The sequence below is a fragment of the Megalobrama amblycephala genome, linkage group LG21, assembly GCF_018812025.1.
Source record: "Megalobrama amblycephala isolate DHTTF-2021 linkage group LG21, ASM1881202v1, whole genome shotgun sequence".
Lineage (NCBI taxonomy): Eukaryota > Metazoa > Chordata > Actinopteri > Cypriniformes > Xenocyprididae > Megalobrama > Megalobrama amblycephala.
This window is the reverse complement of record NC_063064.1, coordinates 26,949,384-26,967,453: the sequence shown is the minus strand read 5'-3', so window position 1 is coordinate 26,967,453 and position 18,070 is coordinate 26,949,384. Positions and strand designations below refer to the sequence as shown.

The 18,070-nt window shown below is 35.6% G+C and overlaps 2 protein-coding genes across 2 annotated transcripts; both read right to left on the bottom strand.

Moving 5' to 3' along the window:
• Window positions 1–445: 445 nt before the first annotated feature.
• On the bottom strand, window positions 446–5,758 carry cav4a (caveolin 4a). Its single transcript, XM_048172640.1, has 3 exons — window positions 5,540–5,758; window positions 2,392–2,579; window positions 446–2,111 (listed from the first exon to the last, which is right to left on the bottom strand). The coding sequence occupies exons 1-3, from the start codon at window positions 5,756–5,758 to the stop codon at window positions 1,961–1,963; spliced, it is 558 nt and encodes a 185-aa protein (XP_048028597.1). The 3' UTR covers window positions 446–1,960.
• A 5,254-nt stretch (window positions 5,759–11,012) lies between these two features.
• si:ch211-213o11.11 (probable G-protein coupled receptor) lies at window positions 11,013–15,871 on the bottom strand. Its single transcript, XM_048173597.1, has 2 exons — window positions 15,382–15,871; window positions 11,013–12,652 (listed from the first exon to the last, which is right to left on the bottom strand). Exon 2 carries the CDS (start codon window positions 12,548–12,550, stop codon window positions 11,240–11,242), a length of 1,311 nt encoding a protein of 436 aa, XP_048029554.1. The 5' UTR covers window positions 12,551–12,652; window positions 15,382–15,871; the 3' UTR covers window positions 11,013–11,239.
• Window positions 15,872–18,070: the final 2,199 nt, after the last annotated feature.

Below are 18,070 nucleotides of genomic sequence, written 5' to 3'. Positions count from 1 at the left end.
GGTAAGAGTTCACTCAACACCAGTCATCCCCAAATAGCACATCATATTGATGAAATTTTCATGATCTTTATTTATCTTGCTTTTTCCTCACAGAAATCTGAGCAGGATCAAGTTGAAGAGGATACAGTGGGCCAGATGATTCAGGTGGCATAAACTACCCTTTCCTCCACGTTTTAGTCGGTCCTTTATACTCGTTTAAAAAGGACTCTCTTTATTTCAACACACGGTTTTCTGACTTCCCTGAAGCCCTGTTTATATTTTGCTTTGTTTCAGTTCTCGTTCAGACTGAACAATTGTTTTTAGATATCCAATAGTGCCAGGTAGAACATGGAGATATTGGGAACTTTGAGTTTTTAAACCATCCTACAAGGCTGAAAGATGGTGTTTGCTGTATTTATGAGGAAAGACTTTTTTCATGTGAATGTGTTCATGATTTGTACAGGCATTTCATTCCACTCCATTTCTTTATTTAATTAAAAAGTGACATAACATTAGAATCACAAAAATGTGAATTGCAGTTCAGTTTTGTTCTATGAGATGTGCCACTGGTTGTTTTTAAGTATATTGGATCAGACTGTGAAATGTTACGATTTTCTATGCACTTGCGCTTTTAGTTGATCCACCAACCGTTTGTACATCCACCCGCACTCAAACACTCCCTTTACTGAAAACCTTCAGTTATCTCTTTGTATTTTCTAAATAAAGGTTGACATTCTGTACATGGTTGCAAAAGCTGTTTTTTTTTTAACTTAAATGCAACATTTTAGACATCCAATGAAGCTTCATACATGTTAGACAATTTTTAGCATCTGCACATTCTCTTGGGATGTGTCAAGCCATGTTTGTTTCCCTTTGCCAAGTTACAGACACACACATTTGATTGCCATTATTTATAGATCCATGACGCAGCTCTACTGGAGTTGTCTTACTGGGGTTAAAGAGATGAAAATTCTGTCATCATTATTCTTTAATGTTCCACAGAAGGAAGTCATACAGGTTTAGAGTGATTTTAAGTTGAGTAAATGATGACACAGTTTTCATTTTTGGGTGAACTATCCCTTTAAGACTTTGAGAAACTTTTGCATGTGCTTTAAAATGTCATTTTGAAGATATTTTAAGATGGAAAGCACATGGATCAGATCTCCCCAACACTAGGGTGCGCTAGAATGGAGCTAATCTGACTAAAATTACTATGGCAGATTGATTGTTTACAGCAGAGAGCATTATATAACTAAATCAATTATTATTTTAGTGGCCTCAAATTAGCATATGAAGAGTGAGCCATTTAATTGGATAGGTGGGAACAATTGGTTATTTTTCAAATGAAAGGGCTTTTACCTTGAGAATACTTCAAAGAACACACAATGTGTCCTCAATGTGATGCAAAACAGGTTATCAGAATACACAATAGATGTTAATAGCAGTATGTTTTACCATAATGATTAGCCAAAAGGCAGGATTTCTCGACCTGCACCAGCTGCAAACACGTTTTATGGCACCGTTGGTAGGAAATTAAAAAATTACTTGACAAAAACAAAACATTGATGAATTCTGTATAAAACACACAGGGTTAATTAATCGAAAAACAAATATTCTGTCATCATTTACTCAACCTCATTTTGTATGGCTTTATTTCTTTCATGGAACATAAAAGGTGATTAAAAAAAAGCTCCACTGAAGAAAGATAATGAGTTTTGAACAACATGATGGTGAGTAAATGACAGAATTTTCATTATTGGGTGATCTGTCCCTTTAAGAACACATTCATACATAAGCAACCTTCATGCATTTCCTAATATCTTTTCTTGTCAGTCTTTGGCAGCAAGTTAACATTCATCCCGCTTAGCTTTGGGCATGGTCCCCCTTGACATGCACCAGGAGTCAGATGGCCACACATCTGCCCAAAAGGTCAATGTGAATTCCCATTTGAATTGATTGAACAGATTCCAGTGAATGTTTCTCATTCCCGTGTGAGAACAACACTAATCCCTCTGCAGCATTTGGCTACGCTTTGGAAGAAGGGTAGGATGATTATGTCTAAAACGCTGCTCCATAAAGTTTGCAACCACCCGGTGTTTATCAAGACAACCTGCACACATGGCGTAAAGAACCTGAAACAGAGTAAAAAGTGAAAGCTTAGCATTTCTTTAATTGAAATAAAAAGTTTAATAAAAATGTCTACTTACTCCTGCTAACAAATTTATCCAACAATTCTTTATAAAGTTTGTGTTTAGTATATTACATAACTATACACAGGAAATTATGCTGGAGATTTTGGCATGAAAGACCAAAAGTGTTCCATAAAGTGCATTCCTCTCCTAACAACGGCAAGTTCATGGGTTTGAATGCAGTAGTCGCTGCATTAAAAGCATAAATGTAATCTGCTCATACCAGATGTGAATGAAGCTGAGGACGGCAAAGAGAATCCCAGCAATGAGGGACACTGGAACAGCCAGCACAGCCGTGATGATACGGTAAAACCAGGCCCTGGACACCTCGAAAAGAGCGTGACTCCAGATCCACACCCGATCCCCACTGCGCACCGACGCCGGCTCTGCTATCACATCCTCAAAACTAACCTGTCAAAGAGAAAATTTAGGAAAGTAGCATCTTTTGTTCACCCTCATCTGCTTTAAAATAAGTATGTATGTTGCTTAAATGATAGTTGCAATAATAGTAATAGTCTTACAAAATGCCCACAGAGAGCTGTTTTATTTTAAAGGATTAGTTCACTTTCAATGTTTTAACCATAAATGCTCATCTTGAACTAGATCTCTTCTTCTTCTCTATTTGAAATTCCTCAGGTCAAAGTTTGAACTAAATTGTCATATACAATATGCTAGTGCAAGTATTTAACAATTAGTTCAAACTTTGACCTGTGGAGGGCAGTAATACACTTAGCAGTGTCTATACTGCTGGAATTCTAATAGAGAAGAAGAAGAGAGCTAGTTCAAGATGAGCATTTATTGTTAAAACATATACAATTTGTAATTTTTTTTTAGAAAATGAGTGATGGTTTCTCTAGATAAGACACTTATTCCTCGTCTGGGATTGTGTAGAACGCTTTGAAGCTGCAATGAATCTGTAATTTTGACCTTCAACAAAAAATCCTGGAATGTTTTCATCAAAAACCTCAATTTCTTTTCGACTGAGGAAAGAAAGACATGAACATCTTGGATGACATGGGGGTGAGTAAATTATCAGGAAATTTTAATTTGAAAGTGAACTAATCCTTTAATTCATTTTAGTCAGTAAACACTACATTCAAATACAGTGCATTTTACACAAAGCATCTTGGCTAAGCCTCTTTTTTTCCACTAATATACATTAAACCACCAATAATAAACCTGTCAACAATAGTCATAAATCATGATTTAGATTTGATTTTACATTGTAGACATGATTCTACATTTAAATGTATGAATACAGTTATGAACAGGGAAAGACGAAGCTGGCTAAGCTAACACTGGCTAGGCTAATCTTTAACTAACATATTAAATCACCAATGAACCTAACAACAGTAGTATAGAATCATGATTTAGATTTGATTTTGCATTTTAGACATGATTCTACATTTAAATATATAAATATATTAGCTTTTAAGCTAATATTGGCTATGCTAATTTTCACTAACATACATTAAACTACCTGACAACAGTGGTAATAAATAATACATTTAGCTCTTTTTTAAGCGTATATTAGGCTAATGTGCATCATGTATGTCTTAAAACAAATGAGCTAAGCTGATTGGCTGTTTAAAAATGAAAGTCGGGGTCTTCATTACTACAGCTAACTGTTACAGCTGCAATATTGAGAGTGTATTTATTTCTCTACGAATGGTCCGTCTCCTCCTATTTCTGTTTGTTGTACTACATCCGATTTTGGTATGTATTCTAACCTCTTAAATCGAGTGTTTAAAATCGAATCAGCAAATTTAGTATTAGCAATGGTTTATAACATAAACAATGCCACAGTAGCCCAAAAGCTACTGCATGTCTTTCGTAGTTGCGTTATTAGTCTGGTCAGCTCATTCAAGAAGCTGTTGCTATTATTGTCCACATCATTGAAGATATTCACACATGTCCTTCTAATCCATCTCCTGCTACCAGCTGCGGTTGTCTACAATGTTCTCTACTTTGGATTAGAGTTAGAGTTCAATCTAATTTAACCAAATCTAACTACCAAAATGTCATTAAATGCAAGGGTTTTAGGAATATGATCGATCAAAATGTTGCAGTGCAAAAAATAATTTTCTTACTTATGTCTTATCTCGTTTCCCATTAGAAATATCTAAAGATTCTTAAATCAAGATAGATTTATTTTCATAAGTCTTGTTTATCTGTAGGGTTAAGAAAAATTATTTTGTTTTCCCTTTGAATTACATTTATTATTATTATTATTATTATTATTATTATTATTATTTTTACCCCTAAATAAGACTATTTAAAGGTGGCCTAGAATCAAAAATTGAATTTACCTTGGCATAGTTGAATAACAAGTGTTCAGTACATGAAAATGACATACAGTGAGTCTCAAACACCATTGCGTCCTCCTTTTTGTGTAAATCTCATTTGTTTAAAAGACCTCTGAAAAACAGGCGAATCTCAACATAACACTGACTGTTACGTAACAGTCGGGATCATTAATATGTACGCCCCCAATATTTGCATATGCCAGCTCATGTTCAAGGCATTAGACAAGGGAAGGCAGTATTAACGTCTGGATGTGCACAGCAGAATCATCAGACTAGGTAAGCAAGCAAGAACAATAGCGAAAAATGGCAGATGGAGCGATAAGAACTGACATGATCCATGATATCATGATATTTTTAGTGATATTTGTAAATTGTCTTTCTAAATGTTTCGTTAGCATGTTGCTAATGTACTGTTAAATGTGGTTAAAGTTACCATTGTTTATTACTGTATTCACGGAGACGAGAGCCATCGTTATTTTCATTTTTAAACACTTGCAGTCTGTATAATTCATAAACACAACTTCATTCTTTATAAATCTCTCCAACAGTGTGTAATGTTAGCTTTAGCCCCGAAGCACAGCCTCAAACTCATTCAGAATCAAATGTAAACATCCAAATAAATTCTATACTCACATGATCCGACGCATGCATGATGCATGCAGTATGCATGACGAACATCTTGTAAAGATCCATTTGAGGGTTATATTAACTGTGTGAACTTTATAAATGCACTGTATTATAGTTGAGAGCTCGTGGGACAGTGAGTATGCAATTTAAAGGGGCCGCGTGCTGAATCGGTGCATAGTTAATGATGCCCCAAAATAGGCAGTTAAAAAAATTAATTTAAAAAAATCCATGGGGTATTTTGAGCTGAAACTTCACAGACACATTCAGGGGACATCTTAGACTTATATTACATCTTTTAAAAACTGGTTCTAGGGCACCTTTAACTATATCGTAAAATTCCTATCAGGTCAAAAGCTCCACAACAGTCACTGTCACCATCAAAAGTGACATTCTACAGACTCTATAAAGACATACTGTAGACGGACACAAAGTGATTACCTTAAGACACTCATTTATCTGTCTTGGGTCCCGTTCATTGATCAGAGGCCTGGTGTCACTCTGTGTAGAGATCACATCTTCTTCTTCCTCTTCCTCCAGGACAGTTTCCAGCTGCGTCTTCCACGTTTGTTGTCCCTCGTCATCCTCTCCATCCCCTGCATCCCTCAGGTCGATCTCAGTTTCCTTTGCGTCCATACTCTGCATCATGGTGCCCGACATCAATATGAAGGTTGTAAGTTCATAAAGCGGGTCGTCAACAGCATCAAAACACGCATAAACAGTTTCACACACTCTCACACATATACACTGTGAATGGAGAGCCGGAGCGCTGTCTTGAAGCTGAAACAGGGATATGGGATATATTAGGAAAGTGACCGTGCCCTAGCAGGCATTCCCAAACAGGCCCCAATGGGAAGATGCCAGCCCCCACTGATACTTCTGCTATAAATACCCCATTAGTGACTGGACAAATGCAGACCGCTGGTTGTAAGCTTAGAAGAGCTCTTAAAAGAACCTGCGGATCAAGAACCCAATGACATTTAATAGAGTGGAAGCATTGATTTTGAGCGCTGATCGGGATTTGGTTGGATCAGCGTGTAGTATTGCTATTTTAAATTCGGTCCACAGATTGTAATATTTAACTATTTAGACGTTATTTGTGAATGTGTATGTGAGTTTTTTGGCTTTTAGTTCATGCTTGTTAGCTTTGAGGCCAACCATATATGATGCCGGAAGTGATTGCTCGCACTCATAGACATATACACACGAGATATCACTTGACAGCAACATAGTGTCGGGCCAGATCCGGCTCACATCTGGTCCATGTGTAATCCAGATGTACCAGATGTGGGCCGGATCTGGGCCACACTATGTTGCTGTCTGAGTGCATTCAGACCTCACACACCGGATGCGCAGGACAGTTGGACATAGTGGTGTTTTAGAGGTAAAAAATGATATAAATACTGTTCGGTTTCTCGCACAAACCGATCGTTTCGTGTCTTACGACATCAATGTGTCATCACGAGGCGCAAGGTTTAATTTGGATTTGTCTGTGCATGTTTTTTTTTGACTCTTATAGATAGTGTTCCCATTGACATGCATTATACGACTGACAGACCGCTACGGTTGGAGTTAAAAATCATAATTTCTGTTCTACTGAAGAAACAAAGTCTTGGATGCCCTGGGGGTAAGCAGATAAACATCAAATATTCATTTTTGGGTGAACTAACCCTTTAAAGTTGCCAAAATAAAGTTTTAGCAGATATGTATTTGAAAAGACTTTCTCTTCCAAGAAAACGAAGTAAAAATATGTAATATTAATAATGATATTTTATTATATAACAAAATATATTTTATTTTAATATTAACAAAATATATACAAAATTTAGAAGTTAGAATTTAGAAAGTAGCATTTAGGAAAGAACCAGGATTATTATAGCTAACTAAAACTAAAACCATAAAAAGAGTGTTTTTGTCACTTGGAATAATAAAAAAAAAACATTAACTGAAATAAACTATAAAAAAGTTATTTTATTTCAGTTAGTTACCAAAGCAATATTTCTCATTTTCATTTAGTTTAACTTGTCTTGATGTACTAAAATAACTATATAGACATTTAAAAAATGACTAAAATATTACCTAAATTTTAAATGAAAACTAATTCAAAATATCAATAAAAAACTTTATAGCATCACAAAATAACACTGGACAGAACTAGTAATATCCAGTAGCAAAACTGCTTTTTGTCATTTATTGTTTGCACACACACACACACACACATTGGGTTTTCATGTTTTATGAGGACATTCCATAGACATAAGGATTTTTATACTGTATATTCCATGTATATTACATTCTGTATATTCCATCAACTACCCTAAACCTATACCCTTCACAGAAAACTCTGCATTTTTACATTTTCAAAAAACATCACTTGGTGTGATTTATAAGCTGTTTTCCTCATGTGGACCAAAAAATGTCCCCACAAGGTCAAGGATTTTGGATATTGCCATTTTTTGTGGACATTTTGTCCCCATAACATAAGGTTTACCTGAACCACACACACGTGTGCACGCACACAAAAAGAAATTACAGACATAAATGAAATGTGGGACACTACTTAAGTCTTGCAGGATGCGGGACATCTCCCAATTTCGGGACTGTCCTGCAAAATGCGGGACGGGTGGTCACTCTAGTTGTGAGTGGTTGCCAGGGTGTTCTGGTTGGTTGTACTGTACTATCATGGTCCTCATGGTGTTTAATTCTGGAAAGCTCTCATGTTAATCACCATCATTGTTTAATCTCACAGTGTGTGGCATTTTTTCTAGTTCACCTTTGCTCAGTTTGGATTGTGTGGTCAGACTATCGCTTTTTAAAATCATTCTTTTGGCAGCCGCCCTGGTTTAGTTTGCTTAATCCGTTAAGCCTAATCTGCATTCAAATCTGCCCATAAGAATTCAAAACATGTCCCTAAAAATGATGGAGATATAATTACATGAAACATTCTTTCAGATGATATAGACTGAGAGCTGAACTGATCTAAACTGCATAAAATTCAGCTAAAATCATCTTTCTGCCTGTTTAAATATGTAGCTGCACCAATACTCTGAAACAGATTTGCTATGTATAACCCTGTGTTTGGCCTAAATCAAAGGATTTTCATAAACATGCAGAGGCAGAAGTTCACTAGGACAACAAGAATATAAGAGACTGAGTAGAAATACACTAATGTTTTTTTAATAGATTTTTTTTTATGATTTTGAAAGAAGTCTCTTCTGCTCACCAAGGCTGTAATATTGTTGAAATATTATTACAATTTAAAATACCTGTTTTCCATTTTAATATATTTTCAAATTTAATTTATTCCTGTGATGTCAAAGCTGAATTTTCAGCATCATTACTCCAGTCTTCAGTGTCACATGATCCTTCAGAAATCATTCTAACATGCTGATTTGCTGCTCAAGAAACATTTCGTATCATTATCAATGCTGAAAACAGTTTAGCTGCTTAATATGTTTGTGTAAAATGTGATGTTTTGATCAATTTAATGCATCTTTGCTGGAAAAAAAAGTAATTTCTTTAAAAAAAAAAAATCTTGCTGATCTCAAACTTTTGAATGGTAATGTGTAAATACTATTAGTTACTGATAGTGATGTGACTTATACTTTAGGCCATTGTTGACTCTGTAGAGTACACTAATTAGCCTGCATGAAGATGTACATCTGAATAAACAATGGAAGAAAGCAGTTCTACGTACAGTACCATCCTCCCATAAAAACATGATACAGCTCTATCCATCTCCATGACAGCAAAAGACAGTAATGGTCACATTGTTTTGTATAAATAAAGAAAGTGCAAATAAATACATTGTATTATGTAATGGGTGGCTCCATATAGCACACCATTCAAAATAATGAGCTGTAAATGCAACACAACTCAACATATGCTGCACTGAACTGAATCAGTATATGTCAAGCTTTCTGTGACAAGTGTCTATATTGAACAACGAAACAATCTGGCTTTGTCACTTCATCCCATGTGTGATATCTACAGTTTGAAAAGAAATACAGCAGACAGACAAGGTCCTCCTTTGCATTATAAATAATAAATAAATATAAAAGGTGTTTGGAATCAATTTGTTATTTTTGTCATATTTGTTACTCAGTTTTTAAATAAATCAAATACTGCAGTAGAAATACAGTAGAAAAAAAGTTATTCTCTCAAAAAAGTTAGTTAATTTAAATAATTTTGAATATGTTAATAAACCTTAGTCAGGACTGATGCTATATTTTTGATGCCATATATATTATATCAGTATTTTTCCAAATGACAAGAAGTCTGTGAGAGACCATTTTTACAACAGATGTTGCATGTGAATTTAATATGGCATCTACCCTGGTTGGTTATGCTTGATGGCATTAAAAGTTTAGGCAACAAATAAGTAATTTCTGTTCATAATCAAACCCTTATCAGCTCTGTGTTTGTAAACATGTGGGCGGAGTCACCACTAGAAAGAGTTGTGATTGGATTAAAGGCATTTACTGATCACTGGTTGTCGCCATGTTGTCAACTCAAAAAGACATCAAAATTTACCCTGTTTGCTTTCTGAACGCATGTTGCTGATCTTATTGTGAACCATTTATTTGTCTTACAACAAAATGCAACTTGCAGATTTGAATGCGAGTTTTCAGTCGATTGTAAGGAAGGGCCGGGGTTTAAGTGGACAAAATGATTGGAGAAGTGTAGCGTGCGTCACCAGAGAGAAGTCTGTTCTTTCACCAGAAGATTGAGTTTTGATTCAAAATTACGAGGGCAAAACTGATTTTTAAAAAGTAAAACAGGATTTGATGCGTTTTCCCCAAGGAGCACATGTGAAAAATTTAGGAGTGCATTAGAAAACATTAGGGGCGCAATGAAAATTTATCAAATAATGTGTTTTTTCTTAATAAAGGGACAACAGGAGACATTTACAAGCAAAATTATTTAATTTATAACAATACAAAAAAGTATGTTTTAATAAGTATGTAGATATTTATAGGCCTACTTTTAACTGTATATATATTTTTCTTTACTTTTTTCTCAGGACTCTTATTTTGAAGTTTCTATGCTTTGCTTTTGTACATTTTACAATATAAACACCATAAATTAAACATTATCATAATTCATTAACAGTAAATCATAAGCAATCATTGGGCATAAATGCGCAGTATTCATTGATTGTGAATTGCTCCGAACTGGAGCGCCGCATTTTTCCCTGACAGCAACATAGTGTCGGCCCAGATCCGGCCCACATCTGGTCCGTGTGTAATCCACATGTACCAGATGTGGGCCAGATCTGGGCCACACTATGTTGCTGTATGGGTTACTTGGAAACGTGTATGGCACTTATATTTATTTAATGAATCGTAGCCTTTTGAAGTTTAATAACCACATTAGGCAGTGTCATGATTCCTGTCTTTCCATCCCAGAATTTAGGATCTCTTAAAATGATCATTAAGATGTTTGGTATAGTATTTAAGATATTTAAGACCTTACATTTCACAAAACCGATTTTTGTTGATTTTTTTAAGAACTTATGAGGACTTTGTTTTATTTGCACAAATACTTCTAAACACATTTTGCTATTTTAAGCGCAACTGCGAGTCAAACTCACGCACTGTTGAGCCCTGGCATGGATGAATCGTTCACAATAAGATCAATAACGTGCATTGTGTTCAGTTGTGGTCTAATGGTTAGAGAGTCTGACTTGTGACACAAAGGTTGTGGGTTTGAGTCTCAGTACTGGCAGGAAAATGTAGGTGAGGGAGTGAATGAACAGCGCTCTCTTCCACTCTTATTACCCACAACTGAGGTGCACCTAACCCCCAATCACTCCCCAGGTGCAAAAATAGCTGCCCACTTCTCTTGGTGTGTGTGTGTTCACGGTGTGTGAGAGTTCACTACTCACTGCTGTGTGTGTGCACTTGGATGGGTGAAATGCAGAGCACAAATTCCGAATATGGGACACCACACTTGGCTACACATCACTTTCACTTTAGAAAACAGACAGGGAGAATCTTTAAAGCAAAGCTGAAAAGTGCTAAAACCATCATTTGTAAAGTAATAAAAATGCATTACAAAAAAGAATGATTATGACTCCAAATTTGAGAATTTGAATGTTTTTGAGTAACTCCTCAATGTCATGAAAATCTCATGAATATTTTAGGTAATCTCTTCTGGTATTTGCCCAGGTATCCTAAAACTAGTCTGGTCCAGCGTGCTCCTCTGTGTAGCCATGTGGTAGCTGCATCTAACCCCGTCCCTGTCACCGTTCCTGTGCAGAAAATGAAAAAAGTCTTCTTGCCCTGAACGTTCGTGGGCCGACACCGAGGGCCGCACTGGCCTGCCGGCTGATCGGCAACACAAGAGCATCTTACACAGCTCCTCCCTGATCTGACGGTTCAGTAGGCCATAAAAAAATGGGTTTACCGCGAACGTCGAATATGCCAGCCAGGTGACCGGTCCCTCGGCTTCTTCAGAGGTACTATGGGAGAATCCCAGCGACAGATGCAGGTGGAAGGCAAAGTAAGGCAGCCAGCAGAGCAGGAACTGACCCACGATGATGGCTAAAGTAAGTGCTGCTTTCCCGCCAACCAGTGTTCTCTTCTTCCTGCGAGGGACTGGATTTCTGCGGATGCTCGTGCTAGTGGTGATGATTGTGGTCTGGCTGTTGACGGAATCGGACCGACGCTTCGGATGAACCGTCTCCATCGTCCAGCTCGGGATCGGCCCTCTTTCCCGGGCAGCCGTGTGGGCGACTTTATAGACATTCCCATAGACGGCAATAATAATGGCAGCTGGCACGCAAAAGCAAACCGTGCAGAATAAAATAGCAAATACTCGTCGATGTCCGCTGTGGCTCCAATGGAGAGAGCAGTGTGTTGCAGCAATGGAGCTTCTACTTCCATAACTGGGCCATCCGAAGACGGTAGCAAGTCCTAGCAAAGTAGACGCCACCCAGACAAGTCCCATCACGGCTGCGGATAACCAAGGCGTCATTTTAGCCTCGTACCTCATGGGATGCACGATGTAGAAGTAGCGTTCGATACTAATCACAGTAACTGTAAAGATAGAGGCAGATATGAGAAAGGCATTGAGGAATATGTACAATCTGCATTCGAGCACGGAAAAGATGACACCGGCGAAGAAGGGCGAGCCGCAGACGATGCCGAGAGGCATGAGGAGGGCGGCGCAAAGCAAATCCACGATGCAGAGGTGACACACCAAACTGAACTTGCGGAGATGGGGCACTTTCACTACTACGGCGAGTACTCCGCTATTGGCCAAGAGTGCCACTGCATTAAGAGTCACCATGACGACGAGCCCCGACATGTCTCGTAAACGTGATTGTGGGTTGGACATACTCCCTAACTGCATGCTGGGAGCCAGATGCATAGGGTGGCCATGAGTCAATGTCTCATTAAGTTCAGTTTCGTTAAGCTCTGCTGTCGGAGGTAATCCAGACGCCTCCATTGTTTACAGCGTAGCGCACCAAACACAAAGCAGAAACGCAGGCTTCTCCATCTTTCACCAGTCAGAAATGGGGACTCATTGGCTGGAGGTCAAAGGTCAGCGCTGTTGAAAGAATAATATGAAACACAGAAATCATTACAACTGCAGTTGAATACATTCACAGCAACAAGTTTACAAATTTAAGTGCATTAAATGATTTTAGATGTTTGGCTTTTTTACTTTAAAAAAAAAAAACTGTATTTGCAGTTCCCCTTTGGAAATCACATGCTTTTTATTTTTTTTTATTTTTTTAATAAATTAATTAATACCAAGATTAAACTTTCTAATTATAAAATAAATAAACCTGGCATCTTTTATTGCTATTTTTAAAAACTTTTTAACTTGATATTCACTTTTAATTATAGGTTAAATAAATAATTATATTAAAAAAATAAATAATATAAAAATTATAATAATAAAATAAAAAAATAAATAAAAAATAAAATAAATAAAATAAAAATAAAATAACAAAAATAAAATTAAATTAAATAATAAAATAAACATTAAATACTACAAATTTAAAAATGTTACAAAATTAATAGAATATAAAATAATGGAAAAACCAAAAATAATAAAACTACAAAGTGCTTTACAAAATGCATAATATATGTACAATTGTGCATACATCTACATGCACACATATGCAAGAAAATAGAAAAAATAAATGGAAAATTAGTTACATAAGTAAGTATAATAATAAATGCCTTTGGCCTGAATGATTCCTCTGGCTTTTTTTTTTTTTTTTCATATATAAATATGCTTTAAAAAGTGCTTGACTAAAAACCAGCAAGCTATGATGCATTTTGTATTTTTTCATGCTTGGTCTTTAAAAAAATGGGACATTCAACACCTCTACATATGTTTTTTCTTATGTTTAGGGCCTAAAAATACTGTGGCAGTACCATGGTACAGTGATGCGTCAGATGTACTGTAAGAGTACTGTATTTATATACTGTACCATGGTATACTTCAACTATGTCAAAGAATTGGTATTACCATTATGGTAATGTCCATCCATTCACCCATCCATCCTTGGTGATACCATAGTACTTTTAGCAACATTTCTAAATCATCAGGTTATTAGCATAACATGTCCAGTGCATTATCGTGATTCTTTTTTTGGACTCGTGGCTAAACATTGAGAAAGCGAGGGAGGCTTGATCAGTTGGAATAATTCATGGTGCTCGTGGTGCTCTAACCTTTTGAAGCGGAGCATAATGAGCTCACTTGTTTGGCTGCAGCTGCTGGGGTTTCTCTGGCATTAGCGTTAGCGTGAGCTCACTGTCACCTGCACATCACTACAATGCGCTCACGCCACAGACGTCACTGTGCACATAATCACTCTCACACAGCCACAGACATCATCTCACTGATGTCACTTACTGTATAGTGTCACTGTAATGCCTCCTGATCACTAGTTATCTATGTCACAAACTGTGTGTAAAGTAGAAACAAATTTAAGTAAGCCATTTGTTGTAGGTCCCTAAAAAGTCGAAACAGGACTTTTTAAAAATTAATACTTTTATTCAGCAAGGATGCATTAAATTGATCAAACTTACTATTGTATTTCAAACTTTCTATTAATCCAAGATTTCACAAACTGTTTTTATCATTGATAATAATAAGAAATGTTTCTTGAGCAGCACATCGGCATATTAGAATGATTTCTGAAGGATCATGTGACACTGAAGACTGGAGTAATGATGCTGAAAATTCAGCTTTGATCACAGGAATAAATTGCATTTTAAAATATGTTAACATAGAAAATAGTTATTTTAAATTGCAATTTTTTTAAATATATTTTTAATCAAATAAATGCAACGTTGATGAACATAACAGAATTCTTTAAAAAAAAACTTAAAAAAAAACTTTTTGTAAGAGCATTACATTTTTCTGTATTTTTTTACACTGTCAATCATTCTATGTTGACCAGCCAAGCTTTATTATGATCTCCACCAGTCATTTCATCATGCCAACAATCATAAAGCATCTCTAATCTTTTATAGTCTCATCAGCACATGTCCATAGGGGCTAGAAAATTAATGCAGAGTAATTTGGCATGAAAAAGCAAAGCGGCTGTATTACATCACCATTACGGCTGCACAGAACGTTCCCGCGTGTTTTAGGTTAATCAGTTTGTTTATCTTGATGGATTGGTAATGCCTTGACCTCACACTACCTCCATTTTCACAGCAAAAAATAACTTCAGAAGAGGTTTCTGGGTGAAAAGTGGATGAAAATTACAACAAATAACACCTCTACAGCCCCCCCACCCCCTGATTCAGACAAATCAGTGACTTCCACTTTTAATCCTGACATGTTTTTTTAGGCAGTAATCTCTCTGCTCAGCCCAGATTGTCTGGTCATCTAATAAACAGATGTGCAATGTTCAGGTTTTGTGTTATGAAAGAGGCGCCCTGCTTTTATTATCTGCTGTTTAACATAAACACACAACCCCACATCAACATGAACATATAACTTCTGCAAAACGTGTTGTTGCATTAAAAAGAAACAAAAATCAGAAAGGTTAATTAAACAGTTAGCTTAAGGTTCTACATTGTTTGTGGTTTTAAATAACCAAAAAAAAAAAAAAAAAAAAAAGACTTTTTGTGTGTGTGTGTGTGTGTGTGTGTGTGTAATTAATTATAATTTAAAAAATTCTGTAGTTGTCCAGCATATATTATCAGTTATGTAAAATTTGTAAGATTATACATGAATTATTTAAACAATTTGGACTTTTGACATTTTAAAGTAATAAGCTGAATGTTTAACAGTACAACAAATGATCTTACCTGAAGTCCATCAACTAAGTCTGGTCAATCATCATTAAATGTTCCGAAATCCCGGATCTGTCCGTCGGTCATGTGGAGTCGGTGGAGTTTATCCAGCACTTACTCTATCTGTGGTGTGGAGAGCTTCGTGGAGCTGTGTTTGGCTCTGTGGTCTTTGCACTTAAGACAAGCGAAAGCCATCACAGAGCCAGATGTACATGATGTGCAGGTCAGTCCATTAGGAGACTCTACTGCATCATCTGGACAGAGTAATTACAGCGTGTCAGTTCCCCTCACTGAGGAGCCAGAGAGCTGCAGGTGAATTCAACAACACAGCACAGTAGAGAGAGAGAGAGAGAGAGAGACAGGGAGAGGGAGGGAGAGAGAGGGACACAGCTGACCAGGACTGGGAAGTCACCAGTGGCAACAGTCACTCACACTGTACAATAATATACACACATTGTTAAATTAAATATAATATTAGTTACATAGTTTATAATTAATAATAATAAATGTGTTAATATATAGGCCTACCATTGATTAAATAAATAAAATTTATTATTATTATTATTATTATGTGTTTTAATGTATGTTTGTATATATAATTTATTTATATATTATTAATTGTAGTACTACTTAAATTTTTATTGCATGTTTTATATATATTTGTGTATATTATTTTATGTGTTTGTATATTATTATATTAGTAGTATACTTGTATTTTTATTGCATATATTTGCATGTGTATATTTTGTTTATTTTTATAGTAATATTATTAGTAAAATAATTATTTATGCATTTTTAATTTATATTTTTGTATATTTATTTATAATTTTATTTATATATAATATGTATTTATTTATTTATATAATAGTAGTAGTTGTGCATTTTTATTGCATGTTTATATATGTGTATATTATTTTATGTATTATTATTATTATATGTTTTTAATATATATCTATTTTATTTATAATATATAATATAAATAATATATAAAATATTATTATTATTGTTAGTAGCAATTATGCATTTTTATTGCATGTTTGTATGTGTATATATTATTTTATTTTATAATTAATATTAGTATGCTTGTGATTTAATTGTATATGTTTGCATATGTCTATTTTATTTTATGTATTTTTATAATATAAGTATTAGTAATATAATTAATTATACATTTTTAGTGTATATGTTTGTATGTGTGTGGAATTCATTTATTTATAATATATTATAAGCAGTAGTCATGTGTTTGTATTGCGTATGTTTATATATATTTTATCTATAAATATATATATATTATTATTATCAGAGTTTGAACTGTAAAAAGAAATTCGGGAGGGGGATGTGGACATTGGTGGGCGGGCCGGGGCGGGGCCTAACTTCACCCACAGCCTTATATGAAATCAACTGAAGATAAAAGAACACATTAAAACTCTCCAGATCTCAGCAGAGGAGGATTAAACAACTCCACAAACAGCGCTACAGTTTCACATATTACTAACCAGATTGACTTTATTTTTGTCATTCATCTACAGAAGTTTTTATTGAGAATTAACAGAAGTTTAACGCTCATGTTTGTTTCATTTGAAGTCACCATAATGGTGATTGGTGTTTCCATTAGTTGCGCTCTTAACTCTTATAATGTTTGGCTTCTCTTGCTGCGACAGTGTGTTTGTCAAACACATTTGCAGTAGCAAAAAAGCTGAAACGAGATCAGTTGATGATTTTATAATCATCGTGTAATAGCCTGAATCACTGATGTCATTTGAATGTAGTAATTGTGTAGTGCCATTAATACATTTAAATTACAATCCCTGCTTTACTGCAACATTAGACCACAATGCATTTCAGAAATCAGCTAGAAAATTGAAGTTAAAACCATTAACAAAAACTAGTACATTACACTGACAAACACAGATATGAGCAATTAGCGTATGAATCTCAACAATGGTGACAACAAAATATCCAGACAATCAGATCAACTCTGGACATCACAAAAAGCTACTAAAAGAAAGAACAAAAACCACAGCAAAAATAAAAGCAAATAGTTAGAATTAAATAAAATAATAGGACAATTCAGCTGCATAATTTACTCATGCTGTGATGCATGCTGGAAGTTTTGTACTGTTGTTCCCAGCATGCATTGCGGCATGACACTTTTGATTGTCACCATTGTTGAGATTTACATTTCTACCTAAGAGGGTCTATGGTTGGAAAAAAGTTTGAGAAGCCCTGCAGTGGTCAACCTGAAGCGGTCACCTGCACACCCACTGAAGCTAAGTAGGGTTGAGCCTGGTCTATATCTGGATGGAAGACCTGGTAGACTAGGTAGCTGTGGGAAGAAGTGTTAGAGAGGCTAGCAGGTCTGATCAACCTGTGGTCTGAGTGGGTTCTAATGCCCCAGTACAGTCATAATAAGCTGTACTGTATAAAGGGTTAACATAAACCCCAGAAAATAAGGGGTGTAACCCTGGTGTAAAATAGTCCATACAGCACATCACATATTGCCCAATGCCCCAGTACAGTCTGACAGGGCAAAAATAATCCCTACATTACATAACATACCATGCAGTTAGTTAGCTAGTTTCACATCACAAATGATATAGTACTTTAGTTCTTACATCATTGAGATTTCATAACAGAATAAAACCGACCGTCAATAAAATCTCTCAACAGAACAAAACCGACCGTAATTGTAATCTCATAATGA